Source organism: Lampetra planeri, unplaced genomic scaffold (genome assembly GCF_965212315.1).
Source record: "Lampetra planeri unplaced genomic scaffold, kcLamPlan1.2.h2 scaffold_903, whole genome shotgun sequence".
Taxonomy (NCBI): Eukaryota; Metazoa; Chordata; class Hyperoartia; order Petromyzontiformes; family Petromyzontidae; genus Lampetra; species Lampetra planeri.
In genome coordinates, this window is record NW_027615725.1 from 22395 (window position 1) to 26071 (window position 3677).

Consider the following 3677-nt stretch of genomic DNA (forward strand, 5'->3'; position numbering starts at 1 on the left):
CCCAGTCGTCGCCCAGCCTACACGACACCCAGCTCACTCACCAACCACCCTACATGCCACCCAGCCCAGCCCATTCAGGCTCTCACCTGTCCAGGTTCTCACCTGTCCAGGCTGTACCCATTCCAGGCTCTCACTTGTCCAGGCTGTGGCATACCAGGGACGTTCAGTTCTGTCTCGACTTCTCAATTGGAACACCGCGTGGGATTCGCAAAATATGCGCGCGTCAGTGAGCGCCACATTTATAATGATTGTCATCGTTTTTTGGGGGGGGTTAGAATTTTTTAATTCGTCTCTTGATTTCCCGTTCCAGAATGCGCGGACCGCATCCCGCGCCTCGCAGAAGCGGGGCCCACAAATGTCGATCAGCCCCACGGGGAACACAAACGGCGTCGTCTTCCCGGCCGCGTGACCCCCAACCCCCCAATCTCCCCCCTCCCCACCCCCACCACCTCTACTACACCACCCACACCAGCCCCACCACACAACCCCCACCACAACTCCTCCACCAAACCAACCCACACCACGCCAAACCCACCACGCCAACCCCACCACCCCACCGCCCCACCCCGCTTCACCACACCACCCCCACCACCCTCAACACACCACCTCCACCATACCACCCACACCACACCAGCCCCACCACACAACCCCCACCACAACTCCTCTACCAAACCAACCCACACCACGCCAAACCCACCACGCCAACCCCATCACACCACCGCCCCACCCCACTTCACCACACCACCCTCACCACCCTCAACACACCACCTCCACCATACCACCCCCACCACGCCACCCCCACCACGCCACCCAACCCCACCACACCGTGCCATGCCGCGGCCCTCTGTGATCGTGTACGGTCCCAACATGACCACAGCGCTTGCCAATGCCTCGGCCTCGCAGCCATTCCCGACGCTGGTGGCTTTCTCCACGCCGGTCGCCGCCACCGGCCGCAGCCACGGCCACCTTCACAACGGCAACGACAGCGCTTGGACCGCAAGCGACTCTCGCCAGGAGGAGAGCTCCGGCTACTTCTCCACGCTCTCCTCCGTGCGCACTCACGCTTGGCGGCAGCGGCGGCGGCGGCGGCCGGATTCGCCGGCGGACCGGCCCGGCGATCGCGGGTGGTCGCGCTCGCCTGCACGGCCCGCGTGGCCCACGGTGGCCGCACGCTGGGACGTGGACGGGGCGCCCCACCTCTTCTACGCCTTCGACGCCGGCCGCGACCGGCGTCGCACCGGGCGCGGCGACGACGAGGATGATGACAATGATGACGGCGTCGTCCCCGTCATCATGTTGACTTCGTCCGACGACGCGGCCGAGCCTGGGCCTCTGGCGGCCGCCCTCCCATCCGATGTCACCGAGGTCGGAAGAGCAGAGACGGTGGCGGTGGCGGCGGCGGCGGAGGGAGGAGCAGCGGGAGGAAGGGAAGAAGTGGAGGCGGTCGCCGCTGAACTCATCAAGGTGAGAGGAGCGGAGGTGGTGGGGAGTGGAGGAGAAGCGGAGGTCACCGATGATGGCCTCACGGTGAGAGGAGCAGAGGTCGCCGATTATGTCCCCATTTTGAGTGGAGCGGAAGTGGCAGTTAGAGGAAGAGAAGCGGAGGTCGCCGATGATGTCCCCATGGTGGGAGGAGCAGAGGTGGCAGGGAGTGGAGGAGAAGCGGAGGTCACCGATGATGTCCCCATGGTGGGAGGAGCAGAGGTTGCCGATGATGTCCCCATTTTGAGAGGAGCGGAAGTGGCAGGGAGAGGAAGAGAAGCGGAGGTCACCGATGATGTCCCCATGGTGGGAGGAGAAGAAGCAGACGTGGAGGCCGCCTCGAAGGTCGACGACGGCCGTGGATGCCCGCTGTCACCCGGTGACGAGCGGGGCGGCTTGGAGGACCCCTTCTCGTCGGACTTCCCCGACGAATACCCCAGCGACGTCTCGATGTCCGAGTTCGACCCCAGGAGGATGCTGGCAGCGGAGGAAGCGGGGGGGCCCGGTGAAGCGGTCGTTGAGGAGGGTGGCGGTGACGATGGTGCTGGCGCCGTCATCACCGCGTACGGTGAGGAGGGTCGGGCGATGGGCGTCTGCATGCGTCTCTCGTGTGCGTGGGCGAGAACGCACTTGGTTGGAGTGTTAAGAAAGATAATTCGGTGAGCGTTGGGTGAGAGCGTCTAGGTGAGAGTGTTCGGTGACCATTAAGTGAGCGGGCTAGGCGAGAGAGTTAGGCGAGAGAGTTAGGCGAAAGCGGTAGGCCTTCCACCCACACCCCCGATTAGCGCGGTTGGCTACGTACGGTTTGAAGAAAGTTTAACATACATACAACATACAAACATGCGAGGGGAATTGCCCAAAACGTCAGCCTAGTGTAAGGTCTTGCCCGAGCAAAATGGCGCGGCTAAGGCCTTCGGTGGATATGACGCCGGGCTTGGTCACTCAGCCAGCGCTGCTAATTCTGTCTCTGGAGTGCGGTAGTGTACTGGTGAGCTAGTGCAGCGGTTTGCGCGCTGTTCTGTAAACCCGCCAACCCGAGTTCGATTCCCGCTCATGGCGAACCACCAGTGATCTGAACCGGTGCTGAGCCTCTCCCTAGGTTGGCTCGGCCTCAAATGAGTAGCTCGCGCGGTGTGTAAACGTCGCCACCGGGGAGACAAAAGTGGTCGGGCGTGGTGCTGGCACCTCACCCCCTCATGCGCCATGCCGACCTTCATAGGTGCTACTGAATACTTACAGCACTTGCCCTTTCAGTTTGTTGCAGGCTATACGGGGGATCTTTATTTTGTTTGCCGTCCTCAGACCCCGCGGACTCTGCGAGCGACCAGTGGCTGTTGCTCAAGGGCGGACTCTCACGCCACAGCGGGGCCAACCACAGACCCTGTCGGTGAGCGACTCACCAAACTCAGCAAATTCACCAAGGCCCCCTTCTCTCTCGTGTTCACACCCAGGGACCCCACGCACCCCCCGTGGTGAGCTACTCACCAGCATCCATAACCCTCTAATTCTCTCTCTTCTTCACACCCAGGGTAGAACCAAAACCCGAGACATTGTCAATGGATTTTAATTCTCGTTTTGCTCCTGCCACTGATGCTCCTGCTGCTCCTGTATACGATGGGGGGGGGGGGTTTGGGGAGTGACGCTCCGTGTCCACCGCGCAGCTCGGGGTCCACGTGTCTGTACCAGCGGCGGCACGAGCGCCTGATGGAGGTGGTGCACTCCGTGGCCACGTCGCTGGGGCGTGGTCGTGCCGACACCGGCCGGGAGAGGCGTCTCTGCGAGCCGCCCGTTTACCTGCACAGGTGTGAGTTGGCGGTCCGTGCGTGCGTGCGTGTGTGTGAGCATGCGTGTGTGGGGAGCGGTGGTGTAGCGGTTAGCGTGCTGCGCTATGAACCTGGCGACGCGGGTTCGATTCCCGCTCACGGCCAGCACCCGGTGACGATTATCTGAACCGGTTCCGGGCCTCCCCTAGGTCGACTCAGCCTCAAATGAGTACCTGGTGTGGTGTGTAAACATTGCCACTAGGGTGACAAAGGCGGCCCACGCACACGCACCACACACATTTGCACCACACGAACTCGCTGCACCACACACGCGCCACACACGTGCTGCACACACACACGCACCACACACACGCGTGCACCACACACACACGCGCACCACACATACGTGCACTACACACAAACTCACCACAC

At 62.4% G+C, this 3677-nt stretch overlaps 1 protein-coding gene across 1 annotated transcript; it reads left to right on the forward strand.

Moving 5' to 3' along the window:
- The first annotated feature begins 1455 nt into the window (after positions 1 to 1455).
- LOC144742206 (uncharacterized) lies at positions 1456 to 3038 on the forward strand. Its single transcript, XM_078624673.1, has 2 exons — positions 1456 to 2050; positions 2785 to 3038. The coding sequence occupies exons 1-2, from the start codon at positions 1624 to 1626 to the stop codon at positions 2871 to 2873; spliced, it is 516 nt and encodes a 171-aa protein (XP_078480799.1). The 5' UTR covers positions 1456 to 1623; the 3' UTR covers positions 2874 to 3038.
- Positions 3039 to 3677: the final 639 nt, after the last annotated feature.